Raw genomic sequence first — 27,785 nt, 5'->3', positions numbered from 1 at the left:
AGGGGCGCACGTGGGCCCCCGCCCCTCCGGCCCCGGTGCGGGCTCACGCCGCCGCCGCCGCCGCGGCTTGAGCTGTGCCGGCTCCGACCCCGCGCCATGAGGGCGCAGCTGGAGCGGTGCCGCCGGGAGTGGCGGGAGCTGGGCGAGGAGTTCCAGCAGCTGCAGGTGAGCTCTGGCTGCGCGGCGGCGGGGCTCCGGGGCCGTGCGGGGGATCGCGGTGTCCTGCCCGGCTTCGCGTTTGCTGCATCTTCCGCGCCGCCCTGTCCCGCGTCGCCTTCCCCCGGCTTCGCTTTTGCATCGCTTTAGCGGCGTGAGGTTCCCCCCCGCGCTCTCCCCTGCCGCAGGCTGGGAGGGAGCCTCGGTAGAGCGGGGTCCGGCCGCCTTGGGGCTGTCTCGGGAAGCAGCTCGCAGGGGTGCGGGAAGGCTCAACCCCCGCCCCGCACCCGGGTGGGCTGCGCCCCGCAGGGACACGTGTGTACGGCGGCTTTACCCAGGCCCTGGTGCCTGCACGGAGCAGAGCTGTGCATGGATGCGCGTCCTTGTGCAGCACCCCAAAACCACGCTGTGCCCCGGTACCCCCAGGTAGGTGCTGTGTGTGCATGGGACATCCCAGAGCAAACCACGGCCGTGCCCCGGGTTCCTCTGGTGAGGCACTGAGGGGACACGGTGCTATGGTTCCTGCTGCTGGAGCAGGGATGGAAAAGGGAGACCTGGTGGTTTTGTGCACCCATAGCACCGCACAAAGAGCAGCGCAAGTAGCACGAGTGCTGGGAACATCTCCTGACCGGAGTTTAATTTCCTGTGGTGGGATATGGGGGGGTTCAGATGCTGTTTTCCATCTTGCAAAAGTGCACTGAGGGACAGAAAGACTTCGGAGCAGGGGCTGAGAGCTGTGCTTGCAAAATGCTTTAAGCTCCAGAAGCCTCCCCTTCCCTGTATGTCATCAATGCTGCACCTACACACGTGCCTTATATCTTTAAGCCAGTTTTAAAACACTGGCTGTTAAGGCTCCCTGGGGCTATTTTTGCCTCTTTTAGGCTGTTAAACAGAACGTGCACCACAGGAAAAAAAAGTGTGATTTCCAGATTTAGCTTCTTGTCTTCATTACAGTCAGTTCAGGTTGTGGGCTTGTTAGCAGAAGGAAAGGTGGTGGTTGGGCGTTAGGGGGGAGCACCAGCTGGTGCGGTTTTGTTGATCACTTGTTTGCTGGGTGTGCTCACTGGCCTTCTGGCCGAGCTTTCTGCTAAAGTCTGACCTAAACCACAGCAAAATGTTGATGACTTACACCTGCCTCAGTTTCCCCATCTGTAAAAGGGAAATGGAGATGCTTTCGGTGTGGTGGCAGCTGCTGGAGGTGTCATTGCCCAGTGGTTGGTGCTGTAGAGGTGAAAAGTTGAAGTAATGTCCATTATCTGAGAGCTTCAGGTCTCACAAGTGGGGTCTGTATCTGAACGCAGTGTTGTCATCTCCAGCTCTGCGAGATGCTGGTAGTGCTTAAATATGCTTTGGAGGACAGCTCTGTGCTCCCGAGCTGTTTTCAAGTCAAACCATGATGGTTTGCGTAGAAAACCCAACTCTTGAGTAAGAAAGAACTTCGAGGTGGTGTCCGCTTATGCTTGCCTTTGCATGTGGCTTTTTGGACTCTCTTGCTCTTGAGGATCCTGGTTTTCCCAGCAGCAGCTTGACCCCCCTCCGTGCCTGCATCACCTGCCTTCAGCACTGGTTTTTGCTGACCTGGCTTTCATCTCCAGCTGGAAATGCTGGTCTGGGTCTGCGCAGGAGCTGCCCAAAGAGCTCCATGGTGTTTTCCAAGGTGCTTTGGTCACTCTCACTAAAAGGATCCCTTGTGCAATGCCAGGAGGGAAACAAATTGATGATGGGCAGATTTTTTTGTGTGTTGAGAGCAGCACTGACCCCATGGGGCAAAACAGTCTGTGTTTCATTGTACTCCTTCCTCATCTCGTATTTTACAGTTGCATTGTAAGTTCTGGATCAGGGGCTGTGTTCTCCTTCTGCAGAGGAGGACCTTGGTCTCTAGTCATAGCTTCTGCCCCTGATGTGCTGGGTGACTGGTAAGGGGAGCTGGGGGTACACTTGTATTTGGGGAGCTCTGACTTGAAGGGCTTCAAAGGGGCTGATGCTGCTGCACTGGGCATCCCCTTGGGGCAGTCATGGTCCCAGGGCTGTAAATCTTGTAAACTCGGGCATGGAGACAACCCCCATATCTCTGCTGGGAGCTCTTCAACTCAGGGCAAAGATACTCCTCTCCTTGGTGCATGGATCCTTTGTTTTTCCATGTATGTTGTTTCCTATGTGGAGAGGGAGCTGTGGCTGAACCCGATCCCCAGGGCAGGTATTTGGCCTGGGGGTTATAAGTGTTAATGTAAAGGCAGTGCTGAGCTCCCTGTGCTGCCAGTAGGTCCCCTTTCTAAGTAGTTGTCTCTCTTGATGAATAAATAACTGCACTACTAGCAAATGTTATTTTCTAAATACCAGTGTCATTTTGAAGTGATTACCTTGATGCTTTTGGCTAGCAGTAGAATTTACCAGCTCTCAACTTGCCTGTTTGTGCTTCCAATAAATATTTGAACACTCTTTTGGTGAAAAGCTTCTCACACCCTTTGAACCAGTCTTTTAAAAGACTCTGTTGCATGACATCTAGAGAAGCAGAACGAGTTACTGTGCAATCCATGGAGCCCTGAAGTCCTGCCCGTGCTAAGCAAAGCCAAGCCAATACTGAACTGATGGGAGCTGAAGTGTCTGGATGTGGTTAGTTTGATTATTAGGGTTTTTAATTGGATACCAGAGCTTGTTTTGCATTGCTCTTGTAAATAACGAGCAGCTACCAGCCTGGTCCTAAGGAGAAGGAGAGCAAAGATTTGTTTTCTTATGGTTTTACCACCATATTTATGCTCTGGGAAAACCAGTGGTAATTTTCTGTGGTCATTGATGTGCTGGTAGATAAAGCAGCAAGTGCAAATAGCCATTTAACCCACACCTTCTCTTGGCACTAACTCTCAAAACTCTTGTTTTCCAAGTTATTTTAGATGTTAAAATTTGCCCAGAAGTCATTGCTTGGTGCCTGGTTAGCCTTTCCTGAGGTCTCCCTGCGCTTGGGAAGGTGCTGAAATCATTGCAAAGGAGGGGAAAGCAGAGTATGTTTATTCCCAAGCAGAGGGAGGGGTATGAGACCACAAAATCCTCTTGGTGGGCTTGCAGTTGGTCAGCACATCCTTGTTATGGCCAGTCAAACACTGATTGGGGGCTTCAGAGGATCAATGAGCTGAGATAAAGAAGTTCCTCTGAAGGAACATCTAATGCCACTGGGAAGGGATGGGTTAATCTCTTAAACCAGAGTATGGGACAGCAGGTTGCTTGAACATGCCTGGGGTGGAGATGGCAGTGGTGGCCAGGAGGTGTCCAAATCCCCAGGTGTGGATTTGTATCTGTGATTTTCTTTTCTGCTCTGGGTCCTCATCTTTCTTTTTCTTTCCCCCCCAGACTTAATGTGGATGTGAAATCAGTTCCTGCACTGTGATTTAGCCACCCATTTGATGGGGACATATTGGGATCAAATGGAGGATTAGGGGCTTCATTGCAGGGTGGCACAGGAATGAAAAGCTCCTGAGTGCAACAGTTCATTGAGAAGAGAAAATGAGATGAGTGTGGAGAGGATGCTCTGCCTTCTGCAGGACTTTCATTAGTGTCCATTTCAGCTGTGTTGGTTTTGGGCTGCTTTGGCATCGCCCCCTCCTTGCTTCTTTGCAGGGGTGTGTATTGACTCCCAGAAACAAACGGTTTTGCTTGCTTCCTTCAGAGACGAGGACCAACTGCAGTGTGTTACCTAGACGGGCTCTTCCTACCAATTGTCTCCTCTTCTCCTGCAGGAAACACACAAAGTTTACAGACAGAAACTAGAAGAAGTCACCGGCTTGCAAACAGCCTGCAGCAGCTCCATACACCGGCAGAAGAAGACACTAAGGGATCTGAAGCACAGCCTGCAACGGTAAACGGGGGAGCTGGAGGGTGGAGGAGGCAGGGATGGGATGTTTCCCGTTCCCAAAAGGCTGACATGTTTGGATTTTTAGCATTTTAATATGCAATCTGTGTTGCAGTGCTGATTTTGCTCTGTATTATTCTTGATTCACCTCCCATCTATCACAGCCAGGTAAATGTTCATGACCTCATGAGGGATGGAGTCCTGTAAATAAAGATGATCTTTGAGGATCAAAGGATCAAAACCTGTGTGGGTTTGCATCCTTGCAGTACGTGCCACACGCTGCAGGACCATACCAGCCCATATGTTTTGCTAGTGAGCAAAGGTTTGCTCCATAAGCCATGCTGGAAGAGCAGCATCAATCCCTGAACCTGGAGGTGTAACTTGCTCCTGGGTGGATTTACAGGAGGGACCTGTCTCTGGCTGCTTGGCCGATCCCTGGGAGCTACAGGCTAAATTCCTTGTGTGCAGGTCTGAATCTACCACCTCTAACACCACAGGTTGCCAACACTGCTGTGCACTGCTCTGTTTTCCATTAATTGGTAAAACCACAGTTTGTCAGTAAATCATCAGCTGTGTTTGCTACATCTTGAAATATTTCATGCCTGAAGAGGTGCAGCCTCTGCAAGGGCAGTGCCTGGAACCACACACAAAGTTCCCAAAGTGGAAGGAGTCCCTGCAAAAAGCACAATACTCCCTAAGTGTTCTGCTAGGGAAGAAGTACAGGATCCTGTCACTGAGCTGAGATGAAGAGAGAAGCTGATTTATAAACCAGCTGGTTGAAATAACCTACAACAACATAAACCAGGCAGCGAAATAAAAGCATGGTAAGACAAATGATGCTGCAGAAATACAGCAGCAAAATGCACAATGGCATCAACTCACGTGGTTTTGTTTTTTAACAGCGTGGGGTTTATGACTGTGTTATTTTCCTCTAAACAAAAAGGAGGTAAAAACATGAACAGGAATATCCTGTTTCTGTGTTCTTGCAGGTGCAAGGCCAGAGCGAGTCCTGAAGAGTTTGCTCTCATTCAGGAGATCAGCAGCCAGATCAAGGAGAGGCAAAATGCCTTCTTCGACATGGAAGCCTACTTGCCAAAGAAGAACGGGTACGTGCTTTGCCAGGGAGGCCTGTGTGCTGCTTATCACAGCGGTGGTGTTCCCAAAGGATAATGTGCGTGTTGAAGAAATACATATAAAACTGGATTAGTCATAAATCTCTTGCTGAGCTGCTGTGTCACTTGTACACAGTTCATTAGCTGGAAGTGTATGTAAATGTGCTGTGTGTAGGCAGTGCAGGTTCTCTTGTTCAGATAAAAGTAACCCTGCATTTAGGGGAGATTCTGCAATTCACTGTTTCACACTGATGTTGTCCTGAGCTCATTTTTTAAAGACCAAATCAGCACAAAGGTTTTTCTCTCTGTTGTTTTTAAATAGTGTTTTCAACCACCTTAAGATCTATACTTTGCTTCAGGTGGGGTTGCCAGGACAGGTTTCTTTCTGTTGTCAAGGGCTGTGTGATGCTGCAGCTCCTCGGAAGTTTCTATTGGAAATTTTTCTTCCCATTTCTCCCTGTTATTATTTGTTTTGGACAGTGCACACTATGTATCTCACCCTTAGGCTGTAGCACAGAAAAGGGACCAGGAAAGTAAACCTTTTCTCTAACTTCTTGGAAATGCTGACCAATCTTTCATGTTTAAATCCTCTTCTATAGGGTATTTCTCCAGTTGGCCTTAATTAAAACCCTACAGAGACACTGGTCTCATCAGCTCAGATCTAGATCATCCTGTGGTGTTCAAATAAAAGGAATGACTTGGGTCTGCTTTTGTTTTCTGTCTTCCAGCTTGTACTTAAATCTGGTCCTGGGAAATGTGAATGTAACTCTCCTGAGTAACCAAGCAAAGTGAGTGAGTGTTTCTATGCATGTGGATTTGGGTTTCTCTGGGGCCAGCTGTGGACGTGGGCTGAAGTCCAGAGACAGGAATGGGCTTCTCTTAGATCTGATGAAAGATCAAATATTGAGGGTGAGCAAGTTGGGCCATGACATGGGCCAAGCTAATGCTTCATGTAACTCCGATGGGCTCTGTCCATCACTTGCTTTTAAGCCCAGCCTGTTGCCTTAATTGCATAACACAGGGGTTGCAATGAAAAGTGGAGTTGTGACTTCCAGGCATATGGTGCTCTGGAAATTGGAATTTGTTTATTTTATATTTTTTAGAAAAAAACCCCTTAAATTTAAAAATCTTTTAAAACCTAAACCCCAGAAACCAGCTCTGATGGACTTAAGCTGTTGTCTTGCAGCATAATGGACCATGCAGCATTAGTGGACCCTGCAGGCAGAGCGCTGCCTTTCACCGCTGTCTCCTGGTTTTCTGAGTGTTTCAAGCAATGCCTGTCTCTGGGCTTGCCATGTGGATTTGTATCTGGTTTGAAAAAAAGTGAAGCCATGTTTGATAAAACACCCTTTTGTGTTCTTCCCTTCCAGGTTTGCCTACAAAGATGAGTATGAGAAGTTCAAACTTTACCTGACGATAATCTTGTTACTCGGGGCTGTCACCTGCAGGTTTATTCTCCACTACAGGTAAGCTGCAAACTGCTTTTAATCAAGTATTTTGAATAAAAATGTGCTGGGTTTGAACTAACTTACCTTCTGTTAAGATAAGGTGGTGAGACAGACTCTGGCAGCGTTTAGGCTTTGGGCAGTTGGACATCCTGACAGCTTCTGCACCTCTTCAACAGTGGCAGGAGCTGTATTTCAGCTACTTGCTTTTCCTTGTTTAACTTTCTTTGGCATCTCTTGTAACTATAAGAGAAGCCCAACATCAGGGTCCCTTCCAACCCTAACTATTCTATGATCATGTGTCCTGATCTGTTGTTTTTCTGGCACCACACTGTGCTTGGGAACAAGCAGTTGGTTTGCTCATGCATTGTCCCAGGCAGGGGCTGGCACCATGCTGCAGCTGTGGGGTTGCAAAGGCAATAAGAGAGGATTTGCATGAAATGACCACACCTGAAATGTTATCTCTAGGTTGTGAGAAAGTGTCTGAGCACAGACGAGCTTCCACTACTCAGTTTGGCTTAAAACCCAGGAGGGTGTTGGAGCTGGGCTCTTCCACTGAGGTCTCTGTGGGTCTGGGTGAATGGAGGATCATACCAGGGAACGATGCTCCCCTATACAGAGGCTGCCCCGAACCCCCTTGGTTGGAAGGGTTTGTGAATGGCAAAGTTGGTTTGTTGAGGTTTTTTTCCCTCCCTAGAGTATAGTGCACTTCTGCTCCTTTAGTTGATTGGATTTATATAGATCTCATGGAATTTCCTCATTAAATTAGCCTGGAAATGCCTGTCTAAATTGGATCATCTGCTGCTTCCATGGTGCTTTCTCTCCTTCAGAAGGAATTAATGTCAGCTCTGCGTACCTGCTTATCAGCTCAAGATCTGCAGTGCTGTATCACGAGGCACTTCCCAGAGGAAAGGGCTCTGCGCCTGGGGTGCTGCTGATGTGTGCAGTTCTGCATGTGGGTTAGAGATGCCTGGGGCTGGGGTTTTGTGTCTGTGGCCTCCATTGGGCAGGTTCCATTTGCCCAAGGGGAGGGAGTTAAAACAGGGGTTTTCTCTGAATGTGTCTTTATAATTAACAGTATTTCTTTTGCTGTGTGTGTTTTCTGTTTAACAGGGTGACAGATGAAGTGTTTAACTTTCTGTTAGTGTGGTATTACTGCACGCTGACGATACGGGAAAGCATTCTCATTAGCAATGGATCAAGGTACTGTGCCACCTGCAAAAACTATTTAAAGCATGAAGTGTCCTTAAAAGAAAAACAAGCAACAAAAGAGGATTCAGCTTAGCACTGAAGCCCAGCAAATCCGAGATGCTGATGCCTCTCTGCAGGGCCTCATCTCCATCCTCCTTCCTGGTCACTTCCAAGCACAGATGTGGCCACCTGAGGTTTGGGGAGGGAGGAGAAGGTTCTGCCTCGCTACCACCCTTGCTCACTTCACTGTAATTTTCTGGGCTTTCTGCAGCATTCGTGTCTGAAAGAAGCAGCCACCTCATAGGAAGGACTTGGAAATGTCACTTACTGGCATGGAAAGAAAAAAGGGTGTGTGGGTTGCACATCATTAGTCACTGTGGTACCTCATGCTGCAGGGACTGCTGCTGCTCGCTGTGCTGGAGAGCTTGTGGGAGCATGCAGGATGTGTCCTGGTCCTGAGCCTCCCTCCAGCAGTTATGAATTCGTGCCCCACATTAAGCCATACTGCCAGGACAGTGTTCCACAGCCCTTTTGCTTCAGTTGGGATGTCTTTTGTTTCCTGTCCTTCCTCCCTCCCAAGTGAGAACCACTTTTTGTCTGTAAAGCCAAACTTAACAATGCTCAAATCCATGTTTCTGATCTACCTGGCACATTTTTTCTGTTCAGGATCAAAGGCTGGTGGGTGTCTCATCACTACGTTTCCACGTTCCTGTCTGGAGTAATGTTGACATGGTGAGTTTGCTCTCGCCTGCTCGAGGTGCTTCAAGCCTATTTCATGGTGTTTGCATCATCTGAGTATTTAAATCCAGCATGACCACGAAGCTGTGGCCACACGGGCACATGGTGAAGCTTCAGATTTAATATTTGTCTGATGTTACAGATGTTTTCAGTGATAAATACAACTCAGCAACTTTGTATTTACATTGCTGGGTTAAAAAAGACAGAAAGAAGCCCAAACCCTCAGCCGTAGCTGCGCTGATGGTGGCAAAATCTCTGCACGTCTCTTTATTTCTGTCTCTGTGTACCTAAGCAAACAATCAGTGCTTTGCTTTAGAGGGAGGACCCCAGAAAATGAATCTGTTTGGTGCCTTCACTGAACCCAGACTACAAACAGAGTATAAAGCCAAAAATGCAAGTAACTTTCCAAGGGGTGGTGGTATTGGTCAAACAGCGCAGTAATACAGCAGGACAGGCCCCTGTGCAACCTGTCTTGACTTTGGCATGAACTGATTAGTTAATAATTAAAAGTTGTTCTGAAACAACAAATGTTTCTGCTCCTGAATCTGTAAGGAGATGATGTAGTGACTGGAGCAGAAGGTCCTTTGTCCTCTGACTGTCCTGAGCTACCCTTGGGATAAGGAGCACAACCATGCAGGTGCTGCTGAACAGCTTTGCTGCCTAGAGAAAACTGAGATAGGCAAATGAATAAGGGGGGCAGCATTTATACATGTTGGAGAGGGGAGACCTGATCAATGAGAGTGTTTCCTACACACCAGAGTTGGGATGTGAGGCTGTAGCATCCTCTCTGGGCTCCTGATGGGGTGGAGCAGGCTGGGTACCAGCTGCTTGCTTCATTTGCTAATGGGATCTGGCTTGGTGGGGAAGGGGAAGGGCACTGCATCATCTGCTTTTGATCAAACAAATAGACCTCCTTTGTGTTTTGCTTTCAGGCCAGATGGACTCATGTATCGAATGTTTCGCAGTCAATTTTTAGCGTTTTCAATATTTCAGAGTGAGTATATCTTCCCTTGCTAATTCATGGGCTAAAATAGCTTTGTATCTTATATGCTTAGTAGAAAGCACTTCTGCTTGGTAAATACGGGAGTATTAAACTGCAGGAATATAAAGATAGCAAACAAATATGCAAAGTACAAAGATAAACAATAAGTGCTCTTGGATTAAACATTAATAAAATGATTTGATACCTTTATCGTGCTTCTGAATAGCCAATGTAAAGATGTTTTCTCTCTCCTTCTCCAGGTTGTGTTCAGTTCCTACAGTATTATTATCAAAGGGGCTGCCTTTATCGGCTCCGTGCTTTGGGGGAGAGAAACCACTTGGACCTTACAGTAGGTGAGGTTTTCTGCAATGCTTTTTGTCCTGATTTTGCCCAGGTTTTAGATGCAGTGGTAGGGAGAGGGCTGTGTGGCCTTCTGAGAGAGCTGCCACCCCCTGCCCTGCCACCAGTGTCCTAAGGAGGAAAAGATGTGAGGCTTTTATCCCAATCTTTGGGTCCTGTGGATTGGGAGCAGAGGGCTCTGATCTCTAGCAGCTCTTCAGAGGGTTAAGATGGAGGTTTTGGTCACAGAATCCCAGACTGGTTTGGGTTGAAGGGACCTTAAAGCTCACTCAGTTCCAACTCCCTGCTACGGGCAGGGACACCTTCCACTAGAGCAGGTTGCTCCAAGCCCCTGTGTCCAACCTGGCCTTGAACACTGCCAGGGATGGGGCAGCCACAGCTTCATCCTCTTCCCATTACCACACCTTCAAGTATATGTTTTAAATTGGTTGGTTACTGCAGAGCAGGACAGGAACAGCCCTTATGGGGTGGTGTGGGTGGGAGGGCTGCAGCTCTGGTCCTGGCTGTTACATGCTCACTCTCTGCCTTTTCTGTCAACCTTTTCCAGAAGGATTTCAGTCCTGGATGTGGCGGGGGCTGACGTTTCTCCTTCCCTTCTTGTTCTTTGGGCATGTAAGTTGGGCAGTCCCATTTCTCCCTCTGTGGTGCAGGGCCTGGGGGGGTCTGCCACTGTGGCTGCAGCACCATAAAAGGGTGCTTTGGATCATGTGCACCCTTAAGAAACGTTTCTAAGGGTTTGGCTGTTTGTTGTTTCATTTTCCTAGTAATAAAATTGCTTTTCTTTCTTTCTTTCCTTTGTAGTTCTGGCAGCTATATAATGCAATCACACTTTTTGGATTGTCGAGGCATAAGGAGTGCAAAGAATGGCAGGTGCGTGTTGGTTCTGCTCAGAAATAGCACAGAGCAAGGGGGTGTATAACCACATCCTTAGAGATATTTGGGCATCTGACTCCATCTAAACATCTCAAGATGATGTGGCACAGAGCCTACACAAGAGAACTCAGATGTGAGTTACTGTAGGGAAGCTTGCCACCCATGGGTGACTGCACAGACTGAAAGGCAGAGCGTGGAGGGGGAGAAAATACATGTGGGTAAATATCTCTCCTTGTTGTTGATGTATATGGGCATTTAGTAGCAATGGCTGCTGAGTTGCTGGTGGTTCTTTCTGGCTGAACCATGGGTCACATACATAAGAATATGATGACAAAAGAATGATGGCAATGAATCACTTAAAAAAACGTGTTATCCATATCACTGCCCCACTTTTGGGGATCCTTCTGCTTGTTTTCAGTTGCTGTCACCTATCAAACATGTCTTTCCAGCTGTACAGTTGCTCCTGTAGATCCGGATTGGACTGCATCACGTGTCCAGTGGTGCACATAATCTGATGGTCTTTACTTTGTTTGGATCTTGCTGTAACTTGTGTGCTCACCTTGATCAGGAGGAACACACCTTCCCGCCGATACATCGTGTTCCCCCCCGCCTGTGCCACTGCTGTGCCATGGACATAATGTTAATCCGTTAGATTCAATTTAATGATCTGGTTTTGGTGTCTGGTAGAGCCTGGGAGTGTTAAATATAATCCATCTTATAATATTGAAAGTAGTAAATGCTACTTAAATGATCATGCTAGCAGTGTACTTCCTGTTAACTCATACAGCTGGATGTGTGGATATGTTCTTGACTGTGATCTTCTCTCCTCGGATCTCCATGCTAATGGATCCCTGGACTTGCCAACCAAGCCCCATCAGAACTCATTTAATGTGGCCAAAGCAGCAGCCTCAGCTCTCACCTTTGTTCTCTGGTTTTTTCCCCCCCCTTTCCCTCCCAGGTTTCTGTGTTGGCTTTCACGTTTCTGCTGCTCTTCCTCGGGAACTTCCTCACTACTCTCAAAGTCGTGCACACTAAACTCCAGAAAAACAAAGACAAAATGAAGAAGCTGTGAACCCCCTCCCCGGGGTGCTGGCTGCCTTCCCGCTGCCCGTGGCAGGCGCTGGGTTTGGGATGGATCCTGCTAAACCCCAGCTACGCAACGGATGGGGTCGGAAGGACTCATTGCCTCTGTGTTTGGTGAAGGATGTGGACTCTGCCAGCACAGACTCAGTATTACCGCAAGCATGGCTCTCCAGTCTGCAGTCCTGCTATTTATGTATATTTAATACAAACCATGTTTGCTTTTGGGGTATTTTTCTGTATATAGAGCAGCATGCACCTGCCCAGCGAAGTGCCAGCATTGGGAGAATGTGGGATCTACTGTAATTCCAATTCTGGAATGCTATTTAACACTTTTTCCTGTTTTATTATTTAAATTCTGGGTACTGGATTTGCAAAGGCTTATGAATGCTCCAGGTTGGTCAGTAATACAGACCAAATGCTGGTTTTAAAGGCATTTGTTGAAGGTGTATTTTCAGTGGCAACACCAACCTGGGTGTACTGTGAAAAAGATGCTCATCTTTGTACCATACTGCTGCTATAACCACTTTTCAAAAGCTATTTAAAGAAGATAAATCCTCTTTTGGAAACAAAACCAAGTAAGCAAAAGCAGTTTTTAAATGGCAGGGACATCTGCTAGCCTTCTTCCAGGGAGACCAGGTCAGCTGGCCAGGCCTGGAAAAGACCTAAAATAAACCATTCAATATGCAGCTGCTTCAGCCCCTTTTTAATAACAAACATTTTGCCCTTCAGGTTGGTTTTTCAGACACTGTTCTGGAAAGGGGGGGACAGGCTCAGCAGAAATACTAAATATTGCCTTTAGATGCTGCACTTGTACCAGTAATTAAGAGAACATAAAGACTCGTTCAGGAGGATGGCATTAAGTACTGCCTGGCATCCTGCTGAACTCCTTGTGCTGCTTCAACTTGAACTTACTCATCCAAATCGGCTTGTTTTGGGTGCTGCACCATCTGGACCTCCCAAGACCAGCTCAGTATTGCGAGCTGCTTTAGGCAGTGTCTTTCCCAACAGTAAAGCCTGCCTTTGAGCTAACACAAAGCCCAAACTGGGCACATGCTTTGGCAGAGTGTGATCCCAAACTGATGTCCTTGTCCCACAAGTTTGCTCCTGAAGAAAGACGTCCACACCACAGGCTTGAAATGGTTTCATCAGCTCTGTTGCTGCAAGGCAGCAAAATTACAGTGTTGCTGTCCTATGGGCATAAACAGTAAATTGCAATTAGCATATTTTGAACACTTTTCACACTAGGTGGGCTCTATCTTGCTGTTACCTTCTGACTTCTGCATGCCCTGTAAGTTTGGGGTTTGTTTCATCCTTTGAACTCTCCATTTATGAACTGTAAATTGTTTTATTTTGAGAGCGATGCTGGACCTGAGCAGTGGACCTGGTTCTGCAGGGGTGGGCAGCTCTGCTCATGGGGAGTAACGAGTTCTGCAGCATGAGAAACTCCGATTAAAAGAGCAAGAAAGATTCTGACCATGGAGCTGAGGGTGAACACGTTCACTTCCTGCACGTTCATGTTTCAGTTTCGAACTGGGTAAGGTGATGAGTGATTTTGTGCCTTTCACTGACAGATCTCTTCTTGTGGAGAAAGGGCTGTACAATTCTTCATGATTTTTCTATAATCAAAGATGTCCACAAACTTCTTATTTTTTTAATTTTCCATTTTAAGCTAATAGAGATTCATTAATTGAATTAATTGATTAATTAAATCAAAACAAGTTGGGGGAAGAAAGGGGGCAAGGAAAAAAAAGTAAGATTTCAAGGATCCAGATCTCTACATCCTGCATGTAAAATACTAATGATGCCTCACTCCAAACCAGTTTTTCAGCAGCTGGTCATGTACCCAGCAGAGGATAAAGCTGCATGAGATCTGATAGACAGTTACCAGTTACTCTGTGTGAAATGTTTAATAGTAGACTCCTGGCATGCACCACTTAAACCAAACCTGTGAGGGGGAAGGAGGCTTCTGCAGTACAGGTGTTGCTGAAAGATAAGGCAAACTACAGCTCATCCTAAGGGAGAATACATAGGATTCATGGAAAGGTGATGAGAGATAACCTTTTGCCAAAGGTTTATGATGGTTGCTCCTGAAACATGAAATCTCACTGCACGGGATGTGCAAAAGAACCAGGAGGTTTGAGGTACACGCGCTAGGTTGTGCAGTGGGAGCATCCCTCCTCCTTAAACAGGGAGCTGACACCTTCATCACAAAAGGGAAAAGTTTAATTTACAGCAGGAGAGAAGATTTCACGAGATAACAAACATGAGTTAACTATTTCCCCTAGAATGCACCAGTATTTCAATCTGTGATGTATTAAATAAGCTATATAAGTTTATTGTAAAACTAACTTTACATGATAAAATAGCTGCTTGGACTAATTCTAACTGAAAGTTAAGTATTTTCCATGATATTCCATTTCTGAACTGGAGCAACCCATGTATCTCCACTGGTAAATGCCACTTTCCATTGCAGCAGCAGGCCTTGCAAGGAGACCTCGAAGGGTGCAGCTCTGCAAAGCTGGCCCAGCAGCACAGGGGAGTAGTGGGTGCTCCATCAAAAAGTTAACACAGAGCTTCATCTCTTTATCATCAAAGCTGCCTGATAAGCTGCTCTAACATCACTTCTAAAAGAGGTGGCTTTTCTGCTTGAAAAAGACAGTAAATTGTAGCTATAACACAGCACAATTATTTTGCAGACTTAAACACACCCCCTAATGAAGACACACAGTAGCAGTTGCTTTGCATTGCAATTTAAATAGTGAGTCCAAGACCTGACTGGTGGTCGTTCGCAGTCCGGAGCAAAAGCCAGACGGACAAAGGCACGCTGCATCAGTTAAACCTGACGAAGAGCTTTGAAAACTTGGTGAGAGCAGTGTAACAAAAGTGCAAAAATAGTAAAAATAATTAAAACTTAAAATAAAAATAGTTCTAGAAATAAAAACGTGTGATTAAAACCCCCCAGTCTTTAACATTAGACTGTTTTTAAACCTGAATGGCTTGGCTGTGGTGCAGTCAGTGCTCTCTCACAGTCCAGATCATAACACCGAGCACACTTGCTGTTTCTTGTGCCTCTTGGCTTTTTTCATGGCGTTCAGTGCAATGGTGGTGGCTTCTTTAAAAACCTTTTCTATGTTCTCACGACACTTTGCTGAGCACTCCAGGTAAATTTCTGCATGAATCTGCTGACAAGCTGCTTCACCCTGGAGAGAACAGGAGGTAAGGAGAGATGTAAAGCCAAGGAATGAGAGAAGGAATGTGAGATGGAAAAGAAAGGGAGTTATTTTGTACATCTTTATATCATGAGCTCAGGAAGAAAGAACCTGCCTTTGACTATAATATTAGAGTGTAAGTGGCATTGCTAATAAACTGAGGCACTATTAAACAAACTAGTTTTTCCCCCCCCGTGTTGATCCAGAGCCTGGCCTGACAGTTCAGTGTATTAGAGACTAAGATGCAGACTGCTGATAGTGTAAAAACATTCTCAGTGTTAAGTTTGTTTAAAAGAAATGCTGAGGTAGATTCTCAAGTGAGGATACGATGTCTCCACAGCAATGTTTCTTCAGGCCTGACCTTAATTGTTATGTGATGTCACCTTTAGTAATGAATGTCACATGCAAGAGCAGAATCTAGACCAATGTCTTGCCTTGTTTTGCTGGTGCACATGCAAGAACCCCAACTTTGGCTTTGAAGCATCACAAGGGCTCAGCCAAAATCCTCACATACGCAAATGGGTGCCTGTGTTTCTCAACCTCACCCCAGTGCATGCAATGGGAACAGGCTAGGATCTAAAACATTTGCATGCAATCCTGGAGTGTGAAATCACCACAGACAAAAGACACTGACTTCTTACTTTGCTTGTGATCCTTCTGTCATTGCAGAGCCAGCTCCCACTTTTGAATGCTTATGAGTCTTAGAGTGGGATTTCCAGGTCTGCAACCCACAGCTCACAAACTCTGCATTTATTCATTATGAGCCCCGGGAGTGGGGTCACTTGAGCACTCAGGGTTCCATAGGGGGATTTTTCTTCATCATATTTAAGTGAAGTTTGTCTCCTTCCAGTGGTTTGCAAGCTGCAGTGCTGGCAGATAGTGTTCAGCTCCTCTGGGCCTGGCACTAGAAGCATCACTTCGCATGGCTCAAGATGCCACTGGCTGTAAAAGACTGAGGTAGTGTATATTTAAGGGGAGAAAAACCAAGTGGGAGGGCTCACATAGGAGACAAAGTTTGTACATCTTGTGGGGCCTGGAATTTACTTGCATGAGGCCTCAGCAGACTTGCCAGAATTGTCTGTTGCTTGCCCTGAACCTCGCTGTGAGGGTGACAATGGGAGTTATTAAGGCAGATGAGGGAGCAGCTGTTCACAAAGCAACAAGATGGGCATCTCATCTTGCGCGCAAGGAAGACAAGCTGAAAGTCCCAGGGTGCTTTAGTGGTGATGCAGTTGCAGTTTCTTTTCATGCTGTTCAGAAAAAGCAGTGATTCATTCAAGGTCTGGTTGCACTTAACCTTGTTCCCTGGACTTACGTCTCGAGCAGTTTGGAAGCTGCTGTTCTTGCTCTGAGATGAGAGCAGAAGATAGCTTTGTAGTTTAAATAAGGTGGGAGATGAGCTGAAAGGGCTCAAATGACATGGAACAAACTGTTCCATCACTGTTTCTCCTGTACCTAGGACAGCTGTGTCAGTGATGTAACACTAGCTGTAAGCCTCACTGCTCCATAACTTAAACTGAAAACACTTGATAATATGTAGATATTTTTAAGATCACTTTAAAGAGAAGCCTCTTAGGTTAGAGAAGCCTTGCAGATGTTGCTGCTGTTGTCCTTGAAAGGGTTTATTTTTAAATAGGGTTTGCAAAACTGTTTTTTCCAGAACAGTGTTTTTAATCCTGTAGCATGTATCCTGGCATCTCCAGTCTTTATCACAATCCTGATCAAAGTACTAGTCATAGGAGCAATGTATGCTAGTAAAAATTATGAAGGGAGTCCAGCAAACTTGTCAAGGCTTAAAAATTTGTAACAGTAATAACCCAGCTGTGAAAGGAAACCAGAATGAGATGTAAAGAGCACAGAAGGAGTAGCCAGTAGTGTCCTTTCAGACACCCCAAGATATGCAAAATGCTCTTCAACTTCTCTTAACTTTGGTACTAAAAATGGGTGGTGATTTGGCCACTTCCAGAAAGGACTTAGAGAAACCCCTGTTAGTGCTGACTGTCAATAATTCCTTTATCTAGACGCTGTAATCACCTAATTCTGGAGTATCTGTGACTGTACTTGTGAGGAACGATGCTATTGAACTAAGTGGGCTTTATCTCTTGCAAAGAGAACACCATTTTGAGTGCACTTGTATTTACCTGGTTGTAAGTAATGGGTTCCTGCTTGGAAGCCCTGAGCTTGCGCAACTGCTCCTTGTCTTTCCGAAGGTCTGTCTTGCAGCCGATGAGCACGAGCGGGACACCGCGGCAGAAGTGATTCACTTCAGGATACCACTGATGGTAGAAAGAGAAAAGTTTTACATCAGGTTTTTTATTTCCTGAAATCAAAACAATAAAGCCCAGAACAGAGCCAGCTTTTAACGTATGTTGCAATGTCAGTGTTTTGGAAGTTGTTCATCTAGTGGTAGGGACCCAACACACACTATTTACATTACAGAAACATGTAAAAGTCCTACCCAAAGTCAGTCCCTTTATAAAAACATATGTGGCATCTACCACTATGCCAAAGTGCTTGTTAACATCTGTTTAAGTTCAGAAGAGCTCCTCTAAAGTCATATTTAAGAGCAGAATTTGGGCCAAGTCTTGCTTTGTTTTGCTGGTGTCATTTGGGTTCAAACCTAAATGGGAAATTTAGGTTAGATATAAGGAAGTTCTTCACTGCGAGGGTGGTGAGGCCCTGGAATGGGTTGCCCAAGGAAGCTGTGAATGCTCCATCCCTGGCAGTGTTCAAGGCCAGGTTGGACGGAATCTTGGGTGACATGATTTAGTGTGACGTGTCCCTGCCCATGGCAGGGGGGTTGGAACTACATGATCTTAAGGTCCTTTCCAACCCTAACTATTCTATGATTCTATGTACAGGGACACTAACTTTTACTTTGGGGCATTACAGAACTCCTAGTACAGACAAGTGGTTGCTTACATCTCTGCCCTGTAGTTAAGTATGCATGGGATGGAAGTAGAGTTGCATCTAAAATGCTTGTATGCAGTGCTGGTTGTGTGACATCAATATAGATATAACAGATAAAGCTGTGATTTCACCACTGGTGTTTGATCTTGTTGGTGTGCTGCAGAGTCAGCCGCAGCTCTGAGCTCTTAAGAGCTGTGGAGAGGGGAGCTCCGGGTCTGAGCTCTGTGACCTGCAGCTCAGTGTGTAGTGAGTGATCTGTGCATCCACACACCCAGGCTACAGGACACTAAAAGCATTGGCTGTATCAATTTGACATCTTGTCTTGTATCAAGTCTATGTAACTCATTTAAAAGGTTGAAGCAATTACAAAAGCCTCTTACCTTGGCTGCCACATTATCATAGCTAGTGGGGTTCATGACATCGTAGCAAATTAACACGACGTTGGTGTTCTGGTAGGAAAGTGGTCGTAACCGATCGTAGTCCTCCTGCCCTGGAACACAGAGAATGTTTTGGATAAAAGAAATCTCTGTCCTTAACAAGCAGTATGATGGGAATAGGTAAACATACATACTTGAGATCAAGAACAATGGTACTGTAATCGAGAGACTGCAAGTTTTCCATACTTGTAAAATACCTTCCCTCGGCACGGGGTTGGACTAGCTGATCTCCAGAGGTCCCTTCCAACCCTGACGATTCTATCATTCTGTGAAATGCAGAAGATTCCTCTTCACTGACAAAAGTGATGCTTTAGAAAATAAAACATGTCCTTGGCAAGTTATAATAAAAAGCCTGCTAAGTACTTAGAAGCAGTTCCAACCGCCGAGTGCCAAGTTGCTGCTCACAAGCAGGATCAGTAAGAAGGATTTGACAGTTATCGATTAAAACATTTGCAATTTGGCAGTGGCTCTGTCCTCCCAAATATATTATTTGTACACGTGATGCTGTGAGGAGAAGAAACACCGTGTTTGCTAGACGTAAATGCTGAAGTAAAACCCTTAGTGGCAAACTTGCTTTTCCCTGCCCAGTGAGCTGGGAGGAAGCAGCGCTCAGCACGCTCTGCCTTCAGCAGCATTACTGCTGAGCATGCTGCACCAGGAGTCGGGCTTAACTGCTCTGTGAAGCAGGACTACACAGCAGAGCTTAGGGATGCGCTGAATTCTGGAAAAGGAGAGGATTTTGTCTGATTAGGGCTATTCTAGCACGTGATCTGACAAGGAAGCTAATTTGCTTCAGACCCCCATACTCTTCCCCTTGCTGTACAGAAGACTTCGCAGTAATCACCACGCCAGGGTCTGAAGGTGTCTTGCTTTGAAAGATTAAGTTCAAGAAAGAAATAATTACCAGCTAAAGTTGCCAGCTCAGGAAAAAAACCCCAGTCTTTTACATTTGAATTTTCTTCAGAGGCTTAATAAGGAAGAAACTGTGACTTAAGCAGTCCGTAGAAGATCATTTTGCCGCCTGAATCCTGCCCCTGCAATCAGGTACGGTCTCTGTGATGCACCAGATTTCCAAAACAAGAACTGGGAATGCTATTCCCTCCCACAATCACCACAATGAACACGCACCCCAGAAAGTGCCCTACAGGGAAGTAACACATCTCAAATCTTTGTATTTGTATTTCAAATGAAGGGATGAGTGCCTCAGCTCTCTATCAATTATTCCTGCCCTTGGCAGCTCAGTCCCCAGTCACACACCCATTACTTTGGCCATGCTTGTCTCCAGCTGCAAACTGCAGGATTGCACATACCAGAATGCCAATAATTCTACAATACTTTGCTCCCCTCCTTAATTTAACGATGGCTTGAGATACAGGTTGTTACAAGGCAATCCCTACTGAACAAGCCATTACTCAGTTTGCCTGAGGTGTTTGTAAAACAGGAATCTTACTTTTGGACCACTCTGTATTTGAGCTTCTGCAAGAGCAACATGTTCTGTGGGCAAGGTGCAGAACAAAGAAGGGTTGATCCCTCAAGGTTTAATCCAGAAATAATAGACAATTGACAAAATCCTGCACGTTGTATAAACATTCAGAGCAAAGACTGTACTGCTCAGCCCTTCTTATTCTCCTCAATCCACCTACTTGTTAGCAACTCATTTACCATTTTGCTGCTGATAATCCTCTAAATGCATTAAACACATCAGGTGCCACTGACTTCCTCTAGTGCTCTGTGCTGTGTATGATTTTCCTTGTTCAAGTTCATGCCTCTCAGCTTCTACCAATGTACCTTGTAAAACACAAGGTTCTCCAAGTTATTGCTGGCAATCTGTGAGGTGGACAGGACTGTCCCCTTGGAAGAAACATGTTTGTTTGCTTGGAATTAGACCATACAGCTATGTTAGTACTCTGGATGGGATTAACAGAAGAGGTGTCTTCAATGATGTGACGCAAATATGCTGCATTGCAAGCCAAAAACTATAGCTATGCCTCAGTGAGCTGCACCTTCATCTTCAGACCAGCTGTGCAGCTATCTTCTTTTTAAGCAAACTGCGAAAATAAATGCATGAGGAAATGCTGCTGTACGAAATGCAGCTCCATGTACGTTTGCAATCTCAAATACAGGGCACAGAACGAGGTATAGTGCAGAGATCACGGGGGAAGGTTAGATGGTAATTGCTTAACTTGTATTATGGTCGGATGATTGTGGTGCTCACTTGGAAGGAGAGGAAGCTATTTAAGAGCTCAGATGCAGTTCTTCAGCTGCTGAGGATGTAACAGGACCCGGATCAAGCTGTGTCTAAACATTGACATCCCTCTCACCGAAAACAATCCCTTTCACCCCCTGCCCTTAAGTGCTGCTGATGAAATGCAGGAAAGCACCCGGGAGACTTTTTCTCTGTAAAGCTGCTCAGTCTGTGGTCAGAGCTAATTTGGCACAGATTTAGTCTTCTACTAGAAGAGTTTTACAATGAAGGAACAGGGCTGAATCTAAGCAGTGACTGACTGTATGTGCAAAGCCCCCAAGTGTGCTTCCCCAGGCACAGGTAGCTGCTTTCTTTCCCCAATTAACAAAAAGCATGCTGTGGAAGAACTGGTTAAATATATCCCTGTGTGTGAGCGTATCTGTGACTCTCCTTTGCTTTTCTCAATTCATTGTAGCATCAGAGACGCTGTTTGGTTTCTTTTTTTCTAAAGAAGAAACCCCATCTAGCTGAATTAATCTAAAATTGGTTAATTCTTTGCAGAGATCACACTCCTGCATGGCTCTGTGCATGCTGCATAACCCACATCACTGCAGTCAGGCCCTGTGGTGGGGTGGGAGCTCAGGAGGTGGTTGAAGGTGAATGGGGGAAGAAATGAAACACAAGTCTCCATCTCTCCTGCATGTTCACCTCTGCCTGCTCTTCCTCACCCCTTCAGCAATTACTACCAAAGAAATGCCAAGCTGTGTGTTGCTCAGTCCATAAAGGAGCTCAGCACCCACTGACAGGAGAGGGTAAATGGTAGAGTCAAGACTTGCCAGCCTAGGAACCTACCAGTACATGCAGGAGTGCTGTCCATTGCCACCAACTGTCAGTGGGTAAGGAAGAATGTAATATCCTGCCATCCTGTCCAGTGCACTGACCACTTCCTACATATGGCCATGTGTTGTCTGTAACACTCCACACTTGTGGTTTAGGATTGACATAGAACTGCGCAATGGTGAGCCCTCAGAGACACACAGAAATGCACCCAATTCTCTTTGGATTGTTATTCTGCAGGCTCCAAGGGAATACCATGGTTATTAGCTATGCCAGCTATGTTTTTTCACTACTCAGTTTAAAAAAGAAATGGGAAACAGTCATTTTTGGCAAGAATAAAACCAGCAGAAGAGGATATTCGGGGTAGGGAGCACACACTTCAGTTAAGAAGTTGGGGTTGTCTTCTTCAGGTACAGTCTCAAAGTTAAGAAAAGTTATTCTTGCATATACTGGCTTTTACAATTTCTTGTAAGGCCTCGGAGTGCTGTGCATCTGCCATTACAGACCTGAAAAACCCCACTGGAGTGTGCTTCCTGCCAGCCAGAGTGAGCACCCACAATGATGAGGCATTGCTTCCTCCCCAGCTGAGCTCTTTTCTTTGGTCAGAGGAAGCCCTGTGCTGAACAGCATCAGAAACTGAACCTTGCGACTGAACTGCAGCTAAAGCATCTCCCTTACTAGTTAATTTGCCTTTCAGTGCCTTTGCCTCTATCGAGCACAGCAAGAAATGGAAACTTTCAACTGAATAAGCAGCTGCAAAGCCTGCTTGCAGATGAGACAAGTGATGGTACAAAGCCTTTGCGCGTTGCGTATGTATACCACCAACTTCCTGCAATACCAAGAGGTGTCTGATGAGGAAGACAGAGTAGCAGAGTACAAAAGTCTCACCAAAAAATGTTATTCCAGTATATTTTAGACTAACTTATTAACTTCATTTGTTGTTATTCAAGTGTATTTTAGACTAACCTATTAACTTCACTTGTTACCAAAATTCTTGTAAAGAAAAAAATACCTGTTGTAGCTTGAGCTGTTTGATTCTTAAACACTTTGTTTGTGTCCTCCTCCAGTAAGTAGGACAAGTCTCAAGCTGCACAAGACTTGATAATACAAAGAATCCTTTTAACTTTAAACAGACCACAGAGCTGAACCTGTCCTTTACTTTCCCCTGATGCTGAAGAACATGCAACTCTATTTGGTGTTGCTCCTAGCAAGATCCTAAAAATATCAAAGTCCTTTTGGCAGTGGGTGCTTCATGAAGATGCAGTGACACTTCGTAGAACAGCTTTGCCCTCTCCTCTACAGTGCTACAGGGTACTTTGCTGAAGCCCTTCCCTTCAGAAATGGTTTTACATCCTTTTGATCCTATTTCAGTGATTTTATAATTGAATTATTTGGGAAGCCTTCAGACTGAGAAGCAAAACACAAGCATGTTTTAGAGAAGAGCACGACCAACTCAAGCAGCTCGGTAAGTCAGAAGATGATTCATAAAATATGGGTGATATGGCGCACCGTTAAACCACTGTACTTCCCGTAGTAAGTCGTATGTTTAGACTCCTCTTTAAGCTGCAATTTGTGCTGTACACCCACCCCAGAGCATCATCTCCCAGCTGAAAGAGGAATTTAATGGGCTGCTGGTGCATGATATGACAGAAACAAGTCAACACAGTGAAACACCGACTCCAAAACTGCATCTCCCGTGCTGCATCCATGTGGCAGAAGGATGGGAGCTCTCGTCTCCTGAGCTGGGCACTCCCCTTGCTCTTCTCTTACTGCACTATTTGAACTTGGAGGACAGGACATAAGTCTTGGTCCTAGTCTAAGCCCTAAGGAACTCAGCATCGGGTTTGTATTATTAAAAACAGGATGGGATTAAAATGTGTGCTCAAGTGAGTTCTTCCTCTAGTCTAACTGCCAGCTTCAGAAAGAGGATGAAAAGCTGCTTGAATGACAGAGTATGACACATCTGTAACATAAAACTACATCTGCAGCTTTGAAACAGAAACAAAATCCAAGTCTTTTCCTCTCCCCAGCAAATGCCTCAACCAAGGTGGCAACATCCCCCCTTTCTTTGCACCTGATAATCTTGATGTGTCTCATGCAAAGCAAAAGAAACTTAACAGGAAGGGAGGAGACAAGTGCCAGCAGCCTCCAGCAACTTGTCACCTGGTGGCCATGACACTCTTTTGGGTGGTGAAACATGTTGGGTTTCAAGGTTTCCAGATGAGGGATGGAAAGCGGTTAGGTCTTGCGCAGAGCTGAACTCTCCCTGACGCAAGGAGCTGGGCTCTTGCGTCAGGCTTGCGAGAGGTCAATGCTGCAACACTGAACCTGCCCGACCTACCATCGCTTCTGGGATCCAGCCCATGTTCCTTGAAGCCTGGAAGAGACTCCAAAGGCAAATATCAGAAGCGGAAGCACGGTGATTTTAAATGAGAGCCGGCCAAGTGTCAAGATCTGCGTGACAGGCAAAAATTCCACACTGACAGAGAACAAACATAAGAACTCAACAAGCTCACTGTGACAAGTTCTTTCTGCCAACACACTGTATTAAGGAAATCCCTCTTTGGTTGCTCACAGTAGATTTCAGCCCTTCTCTTTTCCAACACAAAAGCTTTGCCGTTCAGTAGAAGCTACATTATCCAAATCACTGGACACGAGAACAGTAACATTGACACAAGAAGATACATTGGCAAAATAGGTGCTTAGGATCTTACTAAACTGCAGTAAAGATTAGTAATAAAATTCACTTTTAGATTCAAAGCCTTTAAAGTTATCTATTCAGATATCATGTACAGCATGCAAGAAGGTAAGCGTGCTTTACAACTATTAGAAATGAACGTGGACTGCACTCGGTTTGTATTTGTCTTGGTGTAAATTTGTAACAGCTCCACAGTGTTGAACTGAAACAGATGACTTCCACTCAGCTGGAAGGGAGCACATGTCAATTTTAGGGTTCATTTAGGAGCGCAGCTGGGTAACAGAGCCAAGGAACTTTGAATGAAGTTGAACACAAACCATTTCACAACTTTCTGACATGAAACCCAAATGAACTACCACCATTTTCAAATGACTTTTACTGCTCCAGCCTTTTGAACACAAACCAGCCTTTTTTCTCCTTCACTATTTGATCACATGTGGCAGAAGATTAAAATAGTTTCCTGGTTGATTGTATTATGCTTTGCATGTGGGAGCTGGGTTTTAATACTTTCAGATATGTTTGCTATTTGATTTGATTTTTCTTAATAAACACGGATAGTGAATGAGTCTCTGGCTAGAACTGCCTTTAGACAAGGCAGTTGTCTTTTCTTCTGGGAGGCACATTTATGCATGCAACAGGTAACAGTTGTTGTTTGGTTTGTACTTTCATCTCTAGCACTTTTAACCGTGGTATTATGCTAAAAGTATGCCTGTAGAAAAGAAAATGTGTTCAGCTTTACAGTCTTCGTCTACCAGTCTGGTTTAAGTTGACACCGCAAAAGTTGCTGGAACACAAACAGGGGCACGTTCACGGGAGCAACGTTTTACACCGGTAAAAGCAGTTTCTGCTTATTTAGCTGAAAGTATGAAAAGCTGAGGGCTGGGTTTGGGCTCAGTCCCAGGCCAATGCCCCAGCATGACTCCTTCCCAGAAACTGCCCCCTGATCCTGCTGGGATGGGGGAAATGGAAAGCACGATGCGAAACCCCCTTACCTGCGGTGTCGTACAAGTTTAGGGTGACCTCCTTCTTGCCCACCGTAACGCTGGTAGTGTACTTCTCGAAGACGGACGGTGCGTATTGCTGCAGAGGGAGGAGAAGCCGTTCTAGACAGGGACAAGCAGCTCGCTCCGGCCGGTCCCCAGCCCCTCGCCCCCCCGTCCAGCCCGGGCCCGGCGGCGGGGCTGCCCGCTCACCTCCGGGAAGGCGCCCTTAGCGTACACCATCAGCAGCGAAGTCTTCCCGCAGCCGCCGTCCCCCACGATCACCACCTTCACCTGCTTCCTGGCCGACGGGGCGGCCGCGCTGCCGCGGGAGCCCCCCGCCGCGCCCTCGGGCAGGGCCCCGTTGGCCGCCTCCATGGAGCGGAGCGGGGCCGAGACGCGGCTCCCCCTCAGCGCTCCGGGTGCCCCGGGGCGGGCAGGCACCGCCCGCGCCCCGATGGGGATTGGTCGCGCCCCGGGCGCCGGCGCCTCAGGGCCCCGCCCGGGGCCGCGCCGCCACCTCAGCCCGCATAACCCCGGGGCCCGAAGGCCCGAGCCCCTTCGACGCCGCTGTGGGGCCACCCAGGTCCCTGGCGCTGAGGCAGAGGCAGTCGCGGTGGGCACCACAGGAGCCCCTCAGGCTTTTTCCCCTCCGAGCCCACGGGAGCTGCTCACCCCGCCCTCCCGCCGAGGCCTCCACACAGTGGGCTCTGTCCCCGCTGCTCTCCCCACCACCCGCCATGTTGCCCACACTTGGGTGCTTGTCGCCATCTAGCAACTGTGGCACCACGTCCTCCCTCTGTCCTCATTTACTCCTTCATGGAGCCCTTTTGGACCTCAAACACCATGTTTCACACCAGGGAATGTCTTCAGTCCAAGCTCAGTGTCTCTGCAGTGGTGGACCCCAGTCCCGATGCTGAGGGGTGCAGTGCCAAGCCATGGCGGGGGCAGGCAGAGACTCCCTGAGGTACCCCCTGAAGCACATCTTGTTGCTGGCACTGGAGGTGACCTGCTGCTTGTTTTCTACAGTGTTTAATGCTGGAGTGGGAACCAACAGCTCTGCTCATTGCTTATTCGCCCAGTTTGGCCATCCAAGGTGAGCTGCGATGGAAATAAACGGGCATTTTGCATTTTAATTGCAGATGTGGTGGCCCCAGGCACCTGCCTGGTGTTCTGTACCATGGAAGGCAGAGGAATACAGCAGCCAGGTACGTTTTGCTCTGATACACAGGTCAGGGAGTGAGGCTGTGTTTGTGGCAGGTATGCTCGGGTCCGATCTATCACCGTTCTGCACAAAACATGGTGTTTCTTTCCTAACAGGGATTAACGGTGTGCTCTGTGCCAAATAAACGCCCCCCAGCTCTTAAGAAATCAAAATTAACGCTTAAGAGTTTTGAAATGCCGCTTGTGGGAATAGCAAGAAACCCCCAAGGGCATGATTGAGTGGAGCAAGATCACTGAATGCAACTAAGGGGAAAAAAGAATGACAACTCCGGCAGGGTTTTGCATTTTCTGCTGCACGGTTGTGTCACTAGATGGCCTTCCAGACCGAATGCAAACACGGCTGCGCTCCGCATCTCTTTCAAGGAAAGGCTGCTTTGTGCAGAGGGCAAACAAAAAGGGTATTTCTATGATAGGAGGTCAGAAAGGCATGGAAATAACCAACAAAACGTTCTATAATCTAAATAACAACAATAAAAAGCAGCCAAGTTCACACCTATTCAAAGCTAATCATTTTACCGAGGAAAAAGTTAATTCAACCGTGTAGAATATGCAAGCTGTCAAAAAGATGCTTTACGAACCACAATCTTGTATCTCTTATCTAGAGCACAGCAAAAGCCGGCAGCTCCTGTAGACTGCAGTGGCTGAGGGCATTCAGAATCATCCAGGAAAGAATTATTTTACCCTGAAACAGTTTATTTGGAGCTGGCTCAAACCCAGCATCACGCTATGTATGATACAATCAGCAGATAATAGTCTTCCTGTAACTGAGAACTGTAATTCAAAGGTTTTTTTTCAAGTCAATTATTGCCATAAAAGTTTGGGGGGGTCTAAAAGTATATTGTGGGTCGTTGTTAGGTTGGGGTTTTTTGCCTTTTGGGGTTTGTTTTTTTTTTTGCAAATCTCACAAAACAATATTTACATTTCTCACAGCTTTGTCTCCTACATTTCATAGTTCAGGAAACCTTTTAGATCTGTACATTTTAGGTTTGGGACAAAACAGTCTAAAATGAGTAGATTGTAAAATCAACTGTAAACACTCCAAAGAGTGTGTTAAAGTAATGGATGGTTTATTTGTAGTGAGTCAACTTAGTATTGAAGAAACACAGCACTCAGTGCCTCAGTTACTTAGCTTTAATTAATGGGTACGCAGAGCTTTAGGCATATAAAGTCCTGTGCAAGAGCTAAGTGGATGTTGCTGACTGTGAAAAAGTAAAATCTAATCTGGAATTCTGCCACTGATTTAAATGGAGGAAGATTCAACCCTCAATTAGTAAAATTCAAATCTAATCATTATTAATTACAAGTGTCCTTCTCCTACTTCTGTTTTGGCCTCTATATTGATTTTGGCACAAGTTGTTTTACTGAAAGCTTACACATCTGCAGGGCAAGAGTCAATGTTCACACAGAGATTTGCAGTGAGCGTACCAAAGTCAAGACTTTAATGGAGTATGGTAAATATCTGTGTTCCCATCTCGTTACCAATTTGTTGCCTCACTATTGCCAAGGAAAATAATAGGAAAG

General features: G+C 46.1%; 2 protein-coding genes across 3 annotated transcripts; one reads left to right on the top strand and one right to left on the bottom strand.

The window, feature by feature from the left end:
• TMEM120B (transmembrane protein 120B) lies at nt 1-12,470 on the top strand. Its single transcript, XM_030500987.1, has 12 exons — nt 1-165; nt 3,888-4,006; nt 4,990-5,106; nt 5,841-5,900; nt 6,483-6,578; nt 7,671-7,760; nt 8,415-8,480; nt 9,419-9,480; nt 9,729-9,821; nt 10,376-10,440; nt 10,630-10,698; nt 11,660-12,470. Exons 1-12 carry the CDS (start codon nt 97-99, stop codon nt 11,771-11,773), a joined length of 1,020 nt encoding a protein of 339 aa, XP_030356847.1. The 5' UTR covers nt 1-96; the 3' UTR covers nt 11,774-12,470.
• Nucleotides 12,471-13,676: 1,206 nt separating this feature from the next.
• RHOF (ras homolog family member F, filopodia associated) lies at nt 13,677-25,491 on the bottom strand. 2 transcript variants are annotated; one of them, XM_030500989.1, is made up of 5 exons: nt 25,254-25,491; nt 25,053-25,140; nt 18,284-18,393; nt 17,135-17,269; nt 13,677-14,984 (listed from the first exon to the last, which is right to left on the bottom strand). In XM_030500989.1, exons 1-5 carry the CDS (start codon nt 25,416-25,418, stop codon nt 14,820-14,822), a joined length of 663 nt encoding a protein of 220 aa, XP_030356849.1. In that variant the 5' UTR covers nt 25,419-25,491; the 3' UTR covers nt 13,677-14,819. The 2 variants fall into 2 exon arrangements, with proteins under 2 accessions (XP_030356849.1, XP_030356850.1); XM_030500990.1 differs by lacking the exon at nt 13,677-14,984 and adding an exon at nt 14,991-16,814 and having other exon boundaries at nt 25,254-25,466.
• Nucleotides 25,492-27,785: the final 2,294 nt, after the last annotated feature.

Source organism: Strigops habroptila, chromosome 11 (assembly GCF_004027225.2).
Source record: "Strigops habroptila isolate Jane chromosome 11, bStrHab1.2.pri, whole genome shotgun sequence".
Taxonomy (NCBI): domain Eukaryota; kingdom Metazoa; phylum Chordata; class Aves; order Psittaciformes; family Psittacidae; genus Strigops; species Strigops habroptila.
Note: the sequence above shows the minus strand (reverse complement) of the source record. Positions and strands in the feature narration are given on the sequence as shown.

Bases quoted from the DNA above. Each gene is read 5' to 3' on its own strand.
- RHOF (XM_030500989.1), bottom strand. From the start codon at position 25,418: ATGGAGGCGGCCAACGGGGCCCTGCCCGAGGGCGCGGCGGGGGGCTCC. The intron at 18,394-25,052 runs GTAAGGGGGTTT...TCTGTGTTCCAG, and splicing joins AAACTTGTACGACACCGCAG to GGCAGGAGGACTACGATCGG. The intron at 17,270-18,283 runs GTAAGAGGCTTT...TTCTACCATCAG, and splicing joins ATGATAATGTGGCAGCCAAG to TGGTATCCTGAAGTGAATCA.
- TMEM120B (XM_030500987.1), top strand. From the start codon at position 97: ATGAGGGCGCAGCTGGAGCGGTGCCGCCGGGAGTGGCGGGAGCTGGGC. The intron at 5,901-6,482 runs GTGAGTGAGTGT...CTTCCCTTCCAG, and splicing joins CTCCTGAGTAACCAAGCAAA to GTTTGCCTACAAAGATGAGT. The intron at 8,481-9,418 runs GTGAGTTTGCTC...TTTTGCTTTCAG, and splicing joins TCTGGAGTAATGTTGACATG to GCCAGATGGACTCATGTATC.